This window comes from Pelophylax lessonae, assembly GCF_965119305.1.
Source record: "Pelophylax lessonae genome assembly, chromosome: 7".
Lineage (NCBI taxonomy): Eukaryota > Metazoa > Chordata > Amphibia > Anura > Ranidae > Pelophylax > Pelophylax lessonae.
This window is the reverse complement of record NC_138774.1, coordinates 300,145,047-300,162,306: the sequence shown is the minus strand read 5'-3', so window position 1 is coordinate 300,162,306 and position 17,260 is coordinate 300,145,047. Positions and strand designations below refer to the sequence as shown.

Here is a 17,260-nt window from a genome sequence, read left to right as displayed (position 1 = left end):
TTTTTTTTTTTCCTGGCTTCCCTTAAAACAGGAGACGCCCCCTCTGGCCCTTCAGACCAGCAGACAGAGAAGCCTGCCCATGCACACACACCTTAGTATTAAGAACACGTGCAAACCCCTAAGGGGGAAAGGGGTGAACTCCCCCCCCCCCCCCAAAAAAAAAAAAAACATAAAAAAATAAAAAAAAATAAAATCTACAGAATGGGAATAGATCATGAAAAGCTCTCCAACCATAACAAATGTAGCGCCATAAAAAGGCAGGCCGTAACGCAGGATGGGGGAGGGGGGCCTGCAGCACAGCATTGCACCAAAGAGAGGCCGCATGTATGGAGTCGCCAGCTACCATCGTAGCTCTGCAGGAGTTTCTTCTAAGACAGTTGGCTGCGTCAGTTTCGGGAGAAATATAAATTAAAAAAAAAAAAAAAAAAAGTTTACCTTGTCAGTTAAAATCGTAAAGCCTTATGCACATTGTGTCAGTTTTCGATAAAGTTTAGTATACAAAAAAAAAAAAAAACCTTGTCAGTTAAAATTGTAAAGCCTTATGCACATCGTGTCCATTTTCAATAAAGTTTAAAAAAAAAAAAAAACTAGAAGAAATTTCCCAGCTTGACCTGCCGCTATAGAGGCAGCCAGACTCGCGGTCCCGCTCTCTCCTTTGCGTATTTGGTGCTGACCGACGACATACAGCTCCATAGTACCGCTTACCTTGTACCCAGAGCAAAGCGGTTTGCAGCCACGGTGGGTAGGCCATTGAGTACCAGAGAGGAGCCGGAAAACTCCGCCCCCGTCACAGAATAAAACTTTAAAAAAATTGTTACAAACAATAGAATAGCAGGGACAAATATCCCGTCACAGCCAAAATATATATAATATATATATATAGTCATATATAAATTATATATACACACACACGCACGCACGCACACACATTATATATATATATATATGTATATAAATATGCCTTCTTCCAATCCAGCGAGGGGTAAAGTTATAGATGAAGGGGAGGTTGGTCTGAAGTCAGGACTTTTTGCCTCATCTGCTCCGTTCCCTTTTTTTAGTTTTGTTTTTTTTTGTGTTTTTTTTTTTGCATTTTGTTATCAAAGTTCTGTCAGTTTTCTTGTCGCCCGCTTAGTACGGAAGGGGGGGGGGGGCAGGGATTCCTTGATGACCGCACAAATATTCCCCCAAAAAAGGGCCGGTATAACTACACACAAGTTGCAAAAGAAGTGGAGTCTGATGGGGAGGGGGGGGTCTTCGAGGGGACAAGTCTTCCTGTGTTTTGATGATAAAATTGATTCCCCCCCCCCTCCTGACTCCCGTTTCTCTGGGCGGAGGGTAAAGTGGAGGGTCATAGAGGAGTTAGCTGTCCAGAAGGTTCAGGTTTAGAGTTTTTCGGGGGACGGTACCCAGATGTGATGCCCAGAATGCTCTTCGATTATCTGCTTGATCTTGTTATAAATTTCTTCCAACGACTCGCCCTGGACGATGGCTGCGGGGAAAAAACCCAAAGACGTTGCATCAGAAAAAAATTTCTTTGGAGAGATTTGTAAAATTAAGCAGATTATCAACTTCTATAGCGTCAGTGGGAGGAATGGTGCCCCTCATCGCTGGCGCCAGTGGGAGGAACGGTGCCCCCATCGCTGGCGTCAGTGGGAGGAACGGTGCCCCCATCGCTGGCGTCAGTGGGAGGAACGGTGCCCCCCATCGCTGGCGTCAGTGGGAGGAACGGTGCCCCCCATCGCTGGCGTCAGTGGGAGGAACGGTGCCCCCCATCGCTGGCGTCAGTGGGAGGAACGGTGCCCCCCATCGCTGGCGTCAGTGGGAGGAACGGTGCCCCCCATCGCTGGCGTCAGTGGGAGGAACGGTGCCCCCCATCGCTGGCGTCAGTGGGAGGAACGGTGCCCCCCATCGCTGGCGTCAGTGGGAGGAACGGTGCCCCCCATCGCTGGCGTCAGTGGGAGGAACGGTGCCCCCCATCGCTGGCGTCAGTGGGAGGAACGGTGCCCCCATCGCTGGCGTCAGTGGGAGGAACGGTGCCCCCCCATCGCTGGCGTCAGTGGGAGGAACGGTGCCCCCCATCATTGGTGTCAGTGGAGGAACGGTGCCCCCATCATTGGTGTCAGTGGGAGGAATAGTGTCCCCTCATTGGTGTCAGTGGGAGGAATAGTGCCCCATCATTGGTGTCAGTGGGAGGAATAGTGCCCCATCATTGGTGTCAGTGGGAGGAATAGTGCCCCATCATTGGTGTCAGTGGGAGGAATAGTGCCCCATCATTGGTGTCAGTGGGAGGAATAGTGCCCCATCATTGGTGTCAGTGGGAGTAAACCATGCATCTTTGGCATTAGTGGGAGGAATAGTGTCCCATCATTGGTGTCAGTGGGAGGAATAGTGCCTCATCATTGGTGTCAGTGGGAGGAATAGTGCCCCATCATTGGTGTCAGTGGGAGGAATAGTGTCCCATCATTGGTGTCAGTGTGAGGAATAGTGCCCCATCATTGGTGTCAGTGGGAGGAATAGTGCCTCATCATTGGTGTCAGTGGGAGGAATAGTGTCCCATCATTGGTGTCAGTGGGAGGAATAGTGCCCCATCATTGGTGTCAGTGGGAGGAATAGTGTCCCATCATTGGTGTCAGTGGGAGGAATAGTGTCCCATCATTGGTGTCAGTGAGAGGAATAGTGCCCCTTTATCGGTATCAGTGGGAGACAAGCAAAGGGCCAAATCATGCCCCTGGGCCAGTTTGGAGACCACTGGGCTAGGCAAATGACAGGTAGAGAAGTGGAGGACGGATGGAGTGGAGAATAAAAAGCCAATGACTGGCCCAGGAATACCTGTAACCCAGGACTAACATGAAGATGAATACCTGACTCTGCCTTGCAGAAGACTTCATCCTTTTCTGGTCCAGAGTCAGGGATTCATCCTCCTGGTAGTCCTGGGTTACAGGTAGGGTTGCCACCTCATCCAAACAGAACACATTAATTACACAGTTCTGTGGCTGATTAAGGTTGTAATTAAACTCACTTGGAGCCTTCTCTGCATTAAATTAGCCTCAGAACTGTGTAATTAATTTGTGTTCAGGTTTAAAGGGATGAGGTGGCAACTCTAGTTACAGGTATTCCTGGGCCATTCATTGGCTTTTTATTCTCCACTCCCTTCCCCCTCCTGTAGTTGTTGGGAGACTCCTCTGCCTTGCAGGAGACTTCATCCATTTCTGGTCCAGAGGAGTCTCCCAACAACTACAGGAGGAATAACCTGGGTCTCAGACCAGGACAAAGGGAATCGCTGCTGGAGTGACTCCACCTGAAGGGAAAGGAGCCCTCCCCAGAAGAAAACCTCAATATAGACAGAGAAAGCCAACTTTGATTGTGTCGAGGTAGCAGATCCTGCCTATGGTAAAGGGGAACTCCGCATAAAACAAGACCTGAGTGCTGCAAAGGTCAATAGAAATGTCCCTCCGAATTTCAGAAATCACCTGTGAAAAATTCCCCGAACTCCTGCTCCAGCTTGGTGGCTTTATCGAACATCTTGAGGGCTTGTTCATACGTTTGCCTTCGGTTCATCTCCCTGAGAATAAATAAAATCGGAGAAGTCACAAATCCACTCCCCACATTTCTGACCAAACGAGGGTGAGAGAGACGATAAATCACCTTCTACAGCTCATGAGCTGAACCTAAACACTTATGGAGCTTTCATCAAAGGGGACCTGAACCCAAATACGTTGCTGCACACGGTCCTGAAATGTCAAAAGGGCTAAACCTTTCCTATCCACCCCCTCCTCCCTTTTAAACCATTCTGAACGCCTGGGGGGGGCAGGAAGGGTTGGCGATCACGTTACCGCCGGCAGTGACCGGAAGCCAGCCCTGCTGAGCACATCCACAAAGCAGGTCCCATAGACCTTTGCACACATGTGTCAGATCCAAGTTAAAGATGGCGGCACTGAGGGACAACATGTGAAATTCTGCATCAGCAAGACAACGCTGGACCTCATGGTGTAGTAAAAGGTAGTAAGTATGTTTAACACCTCCCCCAGCATATAGCAGAATGACAGCAGGGGCGGTGGCTTTACTGTTCTGACAGAACATCATATGACGTCCTTCAGAACGGGCCGCTCTTGCGCACGCCCAGGTGATTGGTGGGGCGGTGTGTCCCTCAGAAACAGCGCATCACCGATCATGGTAAAGAGCCTATGATGTACACTTTACCATGTGATCAGCGGTGTCCAATCACAGTGTAAATAAGAACTGCCGGTTATCGGCATTCCTCTTCTCACACTGACAGGGCGTGGGGAGAGGAGAGCTGAAAAGCGGCTTTCCTCAGTGGGGACATCTGCACTGATAATCAGGGTACTGATCATCAGTGATGCCATTCAGTGCCCATCAGTGCAGCCTCATCAGTGATGCCAATCAGTGCCCATCACTGAGGGAGAAAAGTTACTTAGTTCTTGTTTATAAATTTCGGCCTTTTTTTTTTTTTTGATTATTTTGAAAAAAATAAATAAAAGCCCTCAGCAGTGATTAAATGCCACCAAAAGAAAGTTTTGTGTGAAAAAAAAACCCCAAAATGATAAAAAGGTCATATGGGTGCAGTGCTGGATGACCACGCAAATGTTATTCAAAGTGTGACAGCAATGAAAGCTGAAATTTGGCCAGGGCAGGAAAAGGGTACCAACGATGGGGTGCTGTCCCCCCCAGGACTACCAACAATGGGGCGATATCCCCCCCCCCAGGACTACCAACGATGGGGCGCTATTACTCCCCCCCCGGAATACCAACGATGGGGCGCTATCCCCTCCCAGGACTACCAACGATGGGGCGATATCCCCTCCCAGGACTACCAACGATGGGGCGATATCCCCTCCCAGGACTACCAACGATGGGGCGCTGTCCCCTCCCAGGACTACCAATGATGGGGCGATATCCCCCCCCCCAGGACTACCAACGATGGGGCGCTATTCCTCCCCCCCCGGAATACCAACGATGGGGCGCTATCCCCTCCCAGGACTACCAACGATGGGGCGATATCCCCTCCCAGGACTACCAACGATGGGGCGATATCCCCTCCCAGGACTACCAACGATGGGGCGCTGTCCCCTCCCAGGACTACCAATGATGGGGCGATATCCCCCCCCCCAGGACTACCAACGATGGGGCGCTATTCCTCCCCCCCCGGAATACCAACGATGGGGCGCTATCCCCTCCCAGGACTACCAACGATGGGGCGATATCCCCTCCCAGGACTACCAACGATGGGGCGATATCCCCTCCCAGGACTACCAACGATGGGGCGCTGTCCCCTCCCAGGACTACCAATGATGGGGCGATATCCCCCCCCCATGACTACCAACAATGGGACGCTATTCCCCCCAAGGACTACCAACAATGGGGCACTATCAATCCTCCTCCTGACCACAGGTGCTACGTTAATGGACCACCAACCCTGAGCCCATGTCAATTCCCACTGATGCTGGGCCTGGGACATTTTCTACACCCCCCCACCCTGGCCACAGTCCTGCCACCCAAAGTCTGAAGGACAGTAAAATGTCCCTTTATTTGATAAGTTTAGAAACCCCCGCTGTAAATCATTCGCATATAAAGACAGAATCCAGGAGAGAAAAGTGCGATGAGCGGTCACTTACATGAGTGCGTCTACTGATTTTGGTTTGATAAAAATAGCGATAGGGAAGAGTTGTGCTTGCTGCAATCGTTTGATCGCATTCCCAGAAACATCCAGAATGCAATGTTTACCCTGGGGGAAAAAAAAAGGTCATTAGATGGCGGAGTTCACGATTATCTGTCTGTATGGAGGACTTCACACCGCAGTTTACTTACCCTTTCAGCCACCGCGCGCACTGATTGGATGCTCGTGCCGTACAGGTTGTCATTGAACTGCCCGGCTTCTATAAATTTGTTATCCTGGATGTCCTTTTCCATCTGTTCCCGAGAAGACACAAAGTGATAGTCCTGACCGTCCATCTCATTCTCCCGCCGGGGTCGTGTAGTGTCTGCAAAGAGAGATTCCATAAGAACTGGGGGAAGGGGGAGGGACAGGTACAGCTGTGCTATGAAATCTCCCACCTGTCTGGTGTACACAAGAACAATTGTATTCATCACTTTAGGTCCCGCCCTTTTTCTGACCCTTGATATTATATATATATATATATATACATATATATACACATACACACACACACACACATTTTATATCTATATATCTCTGCTAAAAAAATAAATAAAAACTATATCACATACACACCTTATATCTATCTAAAAAAAAAATATACATTATATATATATACACACACACACACACATATACACACACAGATATATAGATTATATATATATATATATATACACACACACAATAAATATATATATATTTTTTTTATTTTATTTTTTATTTATTTTATAAAATGGTGTGTGTGTGTGTGTGTGTGTGTGTGTGTGTGTGTGTGTGTGTGTGTGTGTGTGTGTGTGTGTGTGTGTGTGTGTGTGTGTGTGTGTGTGTGTGTGTGTGTGTGTGTGTGTGTGTGTGTGTGTGTGTGTGTGTGTGTGTGTGTGTGTGTGTGTGTGTGTGTGTGTGTGTGTGTGTGTGTGTGTGTGTGTGTGTGTGTGTGTGTGTGTGTGTGTGTGTGTGTGTGTGTGTGTGTGTGTGTGTGTGTGTGTGTGTGTGTGTGTGTGTGTGTGTGTGTGTGTGTGTGTGTGTGTGTGTGTATAAAATGTTTCGGGTTTGAAGTAATTTTCTAGCAAAAAAAGACTGATTTTAACTTGTACACAACAAATGACAGAAGTAGATTATATATATATATATTTTTTTTTTTAGCAGAGACCCTAGAGAATAATGGAGATCATTGCAATATAATCACACAGTATTTGCACAGCGGTCTTACAAACACAATTTTCTATAATGTGAAGAATAAGGTTACACTGAGTAAACTGATACCTAATATGTCATGCTTTAAAATTGCGCACACTTGTGGAATGGCGACAAACATTGGTACTTATAAAATCTCTATAGGCGACATTTAAAAAATGTCTACAGGTTACCAGTTTAGAGTTACAGAGGAGGCTCAAATTATTTTCTCCCACACTAACGATCGCAGCCATACCTGACATGTGTGGTTTGAACACTGTTTACATATGTGGGCGTGACTTGCGTATGCGTTCACTTCTGCACGCAAACTCGGAGGGGCAGGACGTTTTAAACTTTTTTCTTATTTATTTTACTTTTCAGTTTTACAATGTCCCTTACAAAAAATAAAATATGTTTTGATCACTTTTATTCTTCTTGTAATGTAAACATCCCCTGTAATAGAAATAAGCAGGACAGGTCCTCCAATGTGAGATCTGGGGTCAAAAAGACCTCACATCTACACTAAAAAGCAATAAAAAAAAAAAAAAAAAAAGTAGTCTTTTTTTTCTTCAAAAAAACTAAATTTGGCCCTTTAATGCTGTTGGGCAGAAGTGAAATTTGACCTCGCTCTGGTCCTCCAAGGGCATAGAGATGAGTGGGGTCAATCTTCTCCTCACTCGACTTCCTGCCCATCAGGAGAGCATTTCGGATCATTTACCCCGGCTACCGATGGCTCCGGTAAGCAGGGAAAACGACTGGGGAGCAGCAGGGGAGGGTCACATCTCCCTCTGCCTATAAAAGTGATCCTGTGGTGAATCCGCCGCTGGGACCACCCTTACGTTAAAGCGGACCGGCCGCGGGGGGGGGTTTGCAAATTTTTTTTCATGTCACGCAGTATTTGCTCAGCGCTATTACAAACTTGCTTGTTGGGCAAAAAAATTGAATTTAGCTTTTGATACAAAAAAAAAAAAAAAAAAAATTAACCCAATTGTTTTGTAAAATATAAAAGATGAGGTCACGCCGAGTGAAGAGATACCAAACATGTCACGCTTTAAAATTGCGCTAACGGCAACAAACTACGTAAATGTCACAATTCATATGCAAAGCTTTAAAAGCCTTTACAGGTCACCACTTTAGATGTACAGAGGAGGTCAACTGCTAGAATTACTTCCCTCTGATCCAACGTTCACGGTGATACCTCACACGTGGGACGATCGCTGTTTGCATGCGTTCATTACCGACGCACAAGTTCGACCTTCGCGCGCTAGCACGTGGTCCTTAAAATTATTATTTTTTCTTTTTACATGGTTTTAAATCTGATCACTTTATTGCTGCGAGAAGGAATGTAAACATCCCATGTGACAGTAATAGGCAGTGACAGGAACTCTTAATGGAGAGATTGGGGGTCTATAAGACCCCAAACCCCTCCTCTGCATGCCAACATCTGCGTTTTTGAATACTTAAAATTTTTTTTTTTTTTTATAACTGGCGCCTTTAAGGTTCCAGTAAACAGGAAGTGACGTCATGACATCGCTTCCAATCAAAGCCGCTTCCCAGGTCTCTGGCCAGCTTGTGGAGGTGCCAACTGGTTGCTCGGGTCTCCTGGTGGGACAGGAGAGCCTAAGTCCCCTTTCACACACTACGTCCGTCGGACGGTGTCCATTTATCTCAAGGGGGGGGGGGGGGTTGATCTGCCGATCCCCCGCTGAGCAGGAAGATGACAGCTGTTCTCCGCAGAGAGAGTGTGCGGAGACAGAGCTGTCAGTTCCCCATTCATCTCTATTGGGGAATCGGATGGGAACGGACAGTCGGTCCGTTCTTATCCGATCCGCTGGACGGATGGAAAATAGGGTTTCCATCCGTCCAGATTTGACGGATCGGATGTCAGCGGACATGTCTCCGCTGACATCCGATGCTCCATAGGGATGCATGGGGGGACCGTTCAGATCCACCAAAAAAAACTGACAGGCGGATCTGAATGGTCTGCCTGTGTGAAAGGGGCCTAAGTGAGCCGCGGAATGCGATGTCCCCTCCCGCTGCTTGTTACAACCAAGTGACTGCTTAGCCGCTCCGGTTGTAATTACAAGAAAGCCGACTGTTGGCTCTAAACAACGGTACCGGGGTGGCGCCTCTAGCTTCACATCAACCCGCTACAACCACATGAAGCCAAGAGACGTACCAGGTACAGGATTTGGCAGCAAGTGGTTAAGGAAAAAAAAAAAAAGCCAAGGCCTGAGAACCAGAAGTGATGTCATGACGCCGCTCCGGTCCTCCAAGGGCATAGAGATGAAGGCAGCCATCTTACCATCTCTTATCTCTACGGCAAGCCACTGTCAGGGCTGAATGGAGTCCGGGGCTCACAGATCAGTAAGGTAAGCCCAGGAACCATTGGGAAGTGGCGGGGGGGGGGGGGGAATCCCACAGCGAATCCAACACAGGGATCACTTTTATTTGAAAGTCCGGCACCTGGAGGAAAAGAAAATACCGGGGTTCTGGCATCTAGCTGCAGCCGTAACTCCGGTATTTAACAAACAAAATTATGCATTTAGACAGTCAGGAAAAGGTTAAAGATTAAAATCCATACACTCACGTGGGACACAAGATCCAAATTTATGGGGGAACTCCGAGATGAGGTCATCGTTTACCCGATCCTTCAGGGGGCCCAGAATGATGACAGGTCTGGTGTAATGAACTAAAAGAAATGAATTCAATCGTCAGGACAGCAGATAAACAAGAAAAAAACACAAAACCGATACAGAGCATCCGGAAAGTTCTCACAGAGCTTCACTTCTTCCACATTTTATATTACAGCCTTATTCCAAACTGGATTCAATTCATTATTTTCCTCAAAATTCTACAAACCCCTCCCCCATAATGACAACGTGAGAGACGTTTGTTTGAAATCTTTTCAAATTTATTAAAAATAAAAAAGGAAAACAAATCCCATGTATATAAGTATTCACACCCTTTGCCATGTACACAAGTATTCACACCCTTTGCCATGTACATAAGTATTCACACCCTTTGCCATGTACATAAGTATTCACACCCTTTGCCATGTACACAAGTATTCACACCCTTTGCCATGTACATAAGTATTCACACCCTTTGCCATGACACTCAGAATTGAGCTCAGGTTCCTCCTGTTTCCACTGATCATCCTTGAGATGTTTCTACAACTTGACTGGAGTCCACCTGTGGTAAATTCAGGTGATTGGACATGATTTGGAAAGGCACACACCTGTCTATATAAGGTCCCACAGGTAACAGTGCATGTCAGAGCACAAACCAAGCCATGAAGTCCAAGGAATTGTCTGTAGACCTTGGAGACAGGATTGTATGGAGGCACAGATCGGGGGAAGGGTACAGAAACATTTCTGCAGCATTGAAGGTCCCAATGAGCACAGTGGCCTCCATCATCCATAAATGGAAGAAGTTTGGAACCACCAGGACTCTTCCTATAGCGGGCCGCCCGGCCAAACTGAGCGATCGGGGGAGGGGGGCCTTAGTCAGGGAGGGGACCAAGAACCCGATGGTCACTCTGACAGATCTCCAGCATTTCTCTGTGGAGAGAGGAGAACCTTCCAGAAGAACAACCATCTCTGCAGCACTCCACCAATCAGGCCTGTATGGGTGTGGCCAGATGGAAGCCACTCCTCAGTAAAAGTCACATGACAGCCTGCCTGGAGTTTACCAAAAGGCACCTGAAGGACTCTCAGACCATGAGAAACAAAATTCTCTGCTCTGATGAAACAAAGATTGAACTCTTTGGCCTGAATGGCAAGCGTCATGTCTGGAGGAAACCAGGCACCGCTCATCACCTGGCCAATACCATCCCTACTGTGAAGCATGGTGGTGGCGGCATCATGGTGTGGGGATGATTTTTTAATGGCAGGAACTGGGAGACTAGTCAGGATGGAGGGAAAGATGAATGCAGCAATGTACAGAGACATCCTTGATGAAAACCTTCTCCAGAGCGCTCTGGACCTCAGACTGGGGTGAAGGTTCGTCCAACAGGACAACGACCCTAAGCACACAGCCAAGATAACAAAGGAGTGGCTACGGGACAACTCTGTGAATGTCCTTGAGTGGCCCAGCCAGAGCCCAGACTTGAACCCGATTGAACATCTCTGGAGAGATCTAAAAATGGCCGCGCACCGACGCTCCCCATCCAACCTGATGGCGCTTGAGAGGTCCTGCAAAGAAGAATGGGAGAAACTGCCCAAAAATAAATGTGCCAAGCTTGTAGCATCATACTCAAAAAGACAAAAAGTGAAGCGCTGTAAATACTTTCCGGATGCACAGTAACAGTACTGACAATGAACACCGAATCAGAAGACGATGAATATTTTGCCCTTTATACGGAGATACTCACTCTCTTGTCGGATGACGGGCTCATAGGATAGAATGGTGTCTTCCTGTCCCTCTGTAAAGAAAAGGAGGTGGGATCAGTGGAATGAGCGAAGGAGGCGGGATCAGAGGAATGAGCGAAGGAGGCGGGATCAGAGGAATGAGCGAAGGAGGCGGGATCAGAGGAATGAGCGAAGGAGGCAGGATCAGAGGAATGAGCGAAGCAGGCGGGATCAGAGGAATGAGCGAAGCAGGCGGGATCAGAGGAATGAGCGAAGGAGGAGGGATCAGAGGAATGAGCGAAGGAGGAGGGATCAGAGGAATGAGCGAAGAGAGAAGCAGCAAAGATGTAAATAAAAACAAACTTTCAACAAGAGACGACTTACTGGAGCTGCTCTCGCTGTCACTGGTGTTTGATGTCACCGCCTCTGCAAGAGAACAAATTACCTGTCAGTAGGTGGTAGGCGGGCAACCACTGACACACCATGCACACACAGAGGATGAAGGGCCGGGGGTTGGGGGAATGCACACACAAACACACACACACCACTCAGCAGTACAGGCGCCAAGTCGCAGCGATTCCCCTCTTATTACTGACACTGAGTGACAGTGATGGAAAAACGGGCCACGTATGCCGTCTGGCTGAATAACCAGCCCAGGTTTCTGGAGGGAAAGCCCTGCGCCTGAGCGGCACGTACTGCACTGCGCATTGATATGGTTAGGAATATAATCTAAAATAATAACAAAAAAATAAATAAATATTAAATCTCAAAAGAAACTTCAGTATAAATCAGCTAAATACATCCATCAAAACAAAAAAATAGCTGTATGAAGCTTAGTTGGTTTCTTTAGCCACAGCCTAGATAGAAAAGCCTGTCAGCATGCTGAAGAGAAAGGCCTTTGCGCTCTGAGTGTAAAGAGCGGTCTCTCTACAGAGGTCCATAACACCTCCTGCTGTGTCAGAGCTATAGATCTCCAATCAGAAGGCAGAATCAGCTTTACTGATTTCAGAGCTATAGCTCAGAGTGTGTTGGACCTCTTCTCTCTGTGAGAAAGCAGTGGCCTTCCTGCAGAGGTCTAACACATCCTCTAGCTCTAAAATCAGTAAAGCTCATTCTGCCTTCTGATTGGAGAGTTATAGCTCTTCAGCAGAGGGCATGTTGGACCTCTGCAGGGAGGCCACTGCTTCCACATAGAGAGCAGAGGTCAAAAACGCCCTCCACTGAGTCAGAGCTAGAGCTCTCCAATCAATCAGATGGTAGAATGAGATTTACTGATTTCAGAGCTAGAGGGTGTGTTGGACCTCCGTAGAGAGACCGCTGCTTCCACTCAGAGAGCAAAGGCCTTTCTCTGCAGAATGCTGGCCGGGGACCGGCTGTGGCTGCTTTCTAAAATAAAACACAAGCGTTCGGCTTCACTTTGGATTCGGATTGGATATATTTAGGTGATAAATACTTCTGCAGAAATCCAGCAGACGCTGTCCTGACCGCCCCGATGTCAGGGGTCATCCACTAATGTTACAAAAAGGGTAGGACGTGCCACAAAGTGGGTGGGGCTTTCCTGAGAGGACAGGACAAGGGTCAAGCAGACAACCATGGTGTAAAATAAGCGCCCCACCCCCCCCCCCCCATACTGAGGGACTTACTCAGACTCTTTGATCCATAATAATCGTCACTTAAGCCAGGGAAATCCTGATATTACCGAGACAGAAGAGAGGAGAAAGATAGACAGTGAGAGACAGCCAACCAGAGACCAGGAAGAGGAACAGAAATGTCACCCCCCATATCAAACACCCAAATATAATATAATACAGGAGGGGGGAGGGGAGGAGCAGGGAATTTGGCATTTTTTTTTACAAATGATACACCATGGAATGGAGGAAGAACATGGAGGACACAGGGAAGCAGTACTGTAATAAACCCAGAATACTCTCCTGATACCGGTGACTGATGGCCTCATAGGTCTTCCTTAAGCCCCGCACACACGGGCCGAATGTCAGACGACATCAGCCGCTTCAATAAAGATCGTCCAACATTCGATCCGTGTGTATTGCCGCCGGTCCAACTGCTTGGCCAGCTGTTGTCAGACGTACATGCTGGAAAACCAGCAGCCAACCAGCTCCCGGTTAGCGCTCTCAGCCAATGGCAGATCACGCTGCTCAGACAACATAAGACAATATAAGAACACAATAGCTCAGTGGGGGAGAGTTTGCTGTCCGACTAGGAAAGGACGGGGGATCACTTGTCCCACTAGGAAAGGGGGGGGGGGGTGATCCCTTGTCCGACCAGGGAAGGGGGGGGGGAATTTCTTGTCTGACTAGGAAAAAAGACAGGGGGGGATCCCTTGTCCGGCTGGGACCGGGGGCTGACCAGGGAAGGACCGGGGGGGGGGGGGGGAATTAATTGTCTTACCAGGAGGGGGCGGGGGGGAATCCCTCATCTTACCAGGAAGGGGGGGGCATTGTCTGACCGGGTCGGTTACTGAGTGCTGATTACGGAGTGCACTGGGTCACTCTGGTGCTCATTGGTCCGCACAGTAATGGACTCCCTACACAACGCCTGTAATTGGGATGTGGAGGGAAAGGCTATGGAGGCTGGTAACTGTCAGACTATTTCCCACCACTATATCACTGGTAACTGTCAGACTATTTCCCACCACTAATGAACTTCCCAACAAAAATCTCTGCCTAATGATAGTATGGGGGGGGGGGGGGGGTTTCAGGAGACTTTCATTTCTTCTCCCAGTTGTCCTCAATGATGACAGAGACGATCCTATCTGTGTAATGGGGGGGAGGAAGCTGAAGACAATCTTCTCCCTCCATTACTATCCAGCATTTCCCACAGATCAGGAGACCAGTTGTAATTGCCCAGTATAAGACGGAACATTACAGTGCTGGAGGCGGACTGGGAGGACTGGTTGTGGTCTCTGTACCCATCCATGGTATGATCCTCTATTTACCCCTTCACCCCCGGAAGGATCATGCTGTGGATGGGTACAGAGACCACAACCAGCCCTCCTAGTCCGCATTCAGCGCTGTTATGTTCCGTCTTATATTCATGACCAGGTAATTCTTTGCAATACGGCACTGCTTTACTTTAAGTTGGTAATTGCGCGGTCGTGCGACGCTGTACCCAAGTAAAAAAAAAAAAAAAAAGTCCTTTTTCCCCACAAATAGAGCTTTCTTTTGGTGGTATTTGATCGTTTTTTATTTTTTGCGCTATAAACAAAAAGAAAAAAAAAAAAAAAAAAGACCAAACAATTTTAAAATATATATATTTTTTACTTTCTGCTATAAAACATCCAATAAAAGAAAATAAATAAATACATTTAAAAAAAATCAAATTTCTTCCAATATGTATTCTGCTACATATTTTTTTTCCCAAAACAAAAAGGTTATAGCGTCTACAATCTATGGTATATATATATATATATATACACACACACACACACACACATTTTCCACTAGGTATTACAGCGATCAGCGACTTATAGCGGGGGTGTGATCTTGCTATGGACAGTCTGACACCTTGTGGGAACCAGTGACACTAATACAGAGATCAGTGACAATAATATGCACTGTCACTGTACTTTGCTGGAACAGCCCCCCCCCTCCTGCCCACCCCATCAGACATCACCAAGAGGCATAGGGGGTTTTCATTAGAAAGCCTATTACCACTCCCCCCCCCCCCTCTCCCGCCCAGGCCAATTTTCAGCACTGTCACACTTTGAATGACAAATTGTGCAGTCATACAAAAATGTTATAATTTTTTTGTTTTTACACAGATAGAACTTTATTTTGGTGGCATTTAAATCACCAGTGAGTTTTTATTTCTTGCAAAAAAAAAAAAAAAAAGCCAAAAATTTAGGGAAAAAAACAAAACAGGATTCTGATAGTTTGTTATAAAATTTTGTTGCACTTGATGGGCACTGATGGGGCTGCGTTGGTGGGCAGCATGGCGGGCACTGATTGATACTCCGTGCCCCACTTATCAGTGCCGATGTCCCTTTAACACAAGACGGTTATCGGCTCTCTTCTTCTCTCCATGTGCTGTCAGCATGAGGAAAGGAAAGCTGATAACCGGCTTGTTTACATCCTGTGATCAGCGGTCATTGGCTGACAGCTGATCACCTGGTAAAGGGCCGCAGTGATTGGCCCTTTACCCCAATCTGATCAGCTGAGTCTGAAGGACAGGGGGTGCGTGGGCAGCGGAATCACGGGAGGATGTCCATGCATGCCCTCCCAGCAAAGTAAACCCGCACTGTAGCTGTCTTTCGGCTCTAGCATAGACAGGAAAGGTTTAAACTGGAAACCCAATAAAAAGAGAGAGACTGTCACTGTGCCCTGATAGGCCCTTTAGGAAGATATCCATCTCCAAGCTGCCTGCCTGCTCCGATAGGCCCTCCAGGAACATATCCATCTCCAAGCTGCCTGCCTGCTATGATAGGCCCTCCAGGAAGATATCCATCTCCAAGCTGCCTGCCTGCTATGATAGGCCCTCCAGGAAGATATCCATCTCCAAGCTGCCTGCCTGCTATGATAGGCCCTCCAGGAAGATATCCATCTCCAAGCTGCCTGCCTGCTCCGATAGGCCCTCCAGGAAGATATCCATCTCCAAGCTGCCTGCCTGCTATGATAGGCCCTCCAGGAAGATATCCATCTCCAAGCTGCCTGCCTGCTCTGATAGGCCCCCTAGGAAGATATCCATCTCCAAGCTGTCTGCCTGCTCTGATAGGCCCTCCAGGAAGATATCCATCTCCAAGCTGCCTGCCTGCTCCGATAGGCCCTCCAGGAAGATATCCATCTCCAAGCTGCCTGCCTGCTATGATAGGCCCTCCAGGAAGATATCCATCTCCAAGCTGCCTGCCTGCTCTGATAGGCCCCCTAGGAAGATATCCATCTCCAAGCTGTCTGCCTGCTCTGATAGGCCCTCCAGGAAGATATCCATCTCCAAGCTGCCTGCCTGCTCTGATAGGCCCTCCAGGAACATATCCATCTCCAAGCTGTCTGCCTGCTATGATAGGCCCTCCAGGAAGATATCCATCTCCAAGCTGCCTGCCTGCTCTGATAGGCCCTCCAGGAAGATATCCATCTCCAAGCTGCCTGCCTGCTCTGATAGGCCCTCCAGGAAGATATCCATCTCCAAGCTGCCTGCCTGCTCTGATAGGCCCTCCAGGAACATATCCATCTCCAAGCTGTCTGCCTGCTATGATAGGCCCTCCAGGAAGATATCCATCTCCAAGCTGCCTGCCTGCTATGATAGGCCCTCCAGGAAGATATCCATCTCCAAGCTGCCTGCCTGCTATGATAGGCCCTCCAGGAAGATATCCATCTCCAAGCTGCCTGCCTGCTCTGATAGGCCCCCTAGGAAGATATCCATCTCCAAGCTGTCTGCCTGCTCTGATAGGCCCTCCAGGAAGATATCCATCTCCAAGCTGCCTGCCTGCTCTGATAGGCCCTCCAGGAACATATCCATCTCCAAGCTGTCTGCCTGCTCTGATAGGCCCTCCAGGAAGATATCCATCTCCAAGCTGCCTGCCTGCTCTGATAGGCCCTCCAGGAAGATATCCATCTCCAAGCTGCCTGCCTGCTCTGATAGGCCCTCCAGGAACATATCCATCTCCAAGCTGTCTGCCTGCTCTGATAGGCCCTCCAGGAAGATATCCATCTCCAAGCTGCCTGCCTGCTCTGATAGGCCCTCCAGGAAGATATCCATCTCCAAGCTGCCTGCCTGCTCTGATAGGCCCCCTAGGAAGATATCCATCTCCAAGCTGCCTGCCTGCTCTGATAGGCCCTCCAGGAACATATCCATCTCCAAGCTGCCTGCCTGCTCTGATAGGCCCTCCAGGAACATATCCATCTCCAAGCTGCCTGCCTGCTCTGATAGGCCCCCTAGGAAGATATCCATCTCCAAGCTGCCTGCCTGCTCTGATAGGCCCCCTAGGAACATATCCATCTCTATCTGCTCTGATAGGCCCCCTAGGAAGATATCCATCTCCAAGCTGCCTGCCTGCTCTGATAGGCCCTCCAGGAAGATATCCATCTCCAAGCTGCCTGCCTGC

General features: G+C 48.2%; 1 protein-coding gene across 2 annotated transcripts in view; it reads right to left on the bottom strand.

Moving 5' to 3' along the window:
- Positions 1-428: 428 nt before the first annotated feature.
- The window catches only part of DLG3 (discs large MAGUK scaffold protein 3), a 235,071-nt gene continuing 218,239 nt past the window's right edge, over positions 429-17,260 (bottom strand). Inside the window, exons 17-24 of one of the 2 annotated variants that reach the window (XM_082263113.1) lie at positions 12,846-12,891; positions 11,587-11,628; positions 11,226-11,276; positions 9,441-9,542; positions 5,827-5,999; positions 5,634-5,743; positions 3,471-3,562; positions 429-1,489 (exon numbers count right to left, since the gene is read on the bottom strand). In XM_082263113.1, the coding sequence (XP_082119239.1) occupies positions 1,383-1,489; positions 3,471-3,562; positions 5,634-5,743; positions 5,827-5,999; positions 9,441-9,542; positions 11,226-11,276; positions 11,587-11,628; positions 12,846-12,891 (723 nt within the window). In that variant the 3' untranslated portion in view covers positions 429-1,382. The remainder of the gene's footprint in view (positions 1,490-3,470; positions 3,563-5,633; positions 5,744-5,826; positions 6,000-9,440; positions 9,543-11,225; positions 11,277-11,586; positions 11,629-12,845; positions 12,892-17,260) is intronic. The other variant, XM_082263112.1, reaches the window with a different exon arrangement.